Below are 261 nucleotides of genomic sequence, written 5' to 3'. Positions count from 1 at the left end.
TGAAGATCAAGTCACTCTCTTCACATTATAAGTAACTAAAAAAGGAAAAACAGAAAAAAAAGCCTAATTCAGTACTTACTTTTGCTTCCGGCCATGTCGGCTGAAATCACATGTAGCATCGACTGTGCACTCAGTCAGTCACTTAAACACAAACACCTCTCGTTAATCCGGGATTAACTCGTTTACAGATTTGCACTGAAACAAGAGCTTGCTCTTGGGTTACTGAAAGTATTCGTAAAAATCAACTCCGAATGACTTTTG

General features: G+C 38.3%; 1 protein-coding gene across 1 annotated transcript in view; it reads right to left on the bottom strand.

Moving 5' to 3' along the window:
• The window catches only part of LOC119592111 (prolyl 4-hydroxylase subunit alpha-3-like), an 8,619-nt gene extending 8,412 nt beyond the window's left edge, over positions 1 to 207 (bottom strand). The window contains exon 1 of the mRNA XM_037940931.1: positions 80 to 207. Coding sequence (XP_037796859.1) covers positions 80 to 119 — 40 coding nt within the window. The 5' untranslated portion in view covers positions 120 to 207. The remainder of the gene's footprint in view (positions 1 to 79) is intronic.
• Between the last annotated feature and the right edge of the window lie 54 nt (positions 208 to 261).

This window comes from Penaeus monodon, chromosome 29 (assembly GCF_015228065.2).
Source record: "Penaeus monodon isolate SGIC_2016 chromosome 29, NSTDA_Pmon_1, whole genome shotgun sequence".
In the NCBI taxonomy this organism is placed as follows: domain Eukaryota; kingdom Metazoa; phylum Arthropoda; class Malacostraca; order Decapoda; family Penaeidae; genus Penaeus; species Penaeus monodon.
Note: the sequence above shows the minus strand (reverse complement) of the source record. Positions and strands in the feature narration are given on the sequence as shown.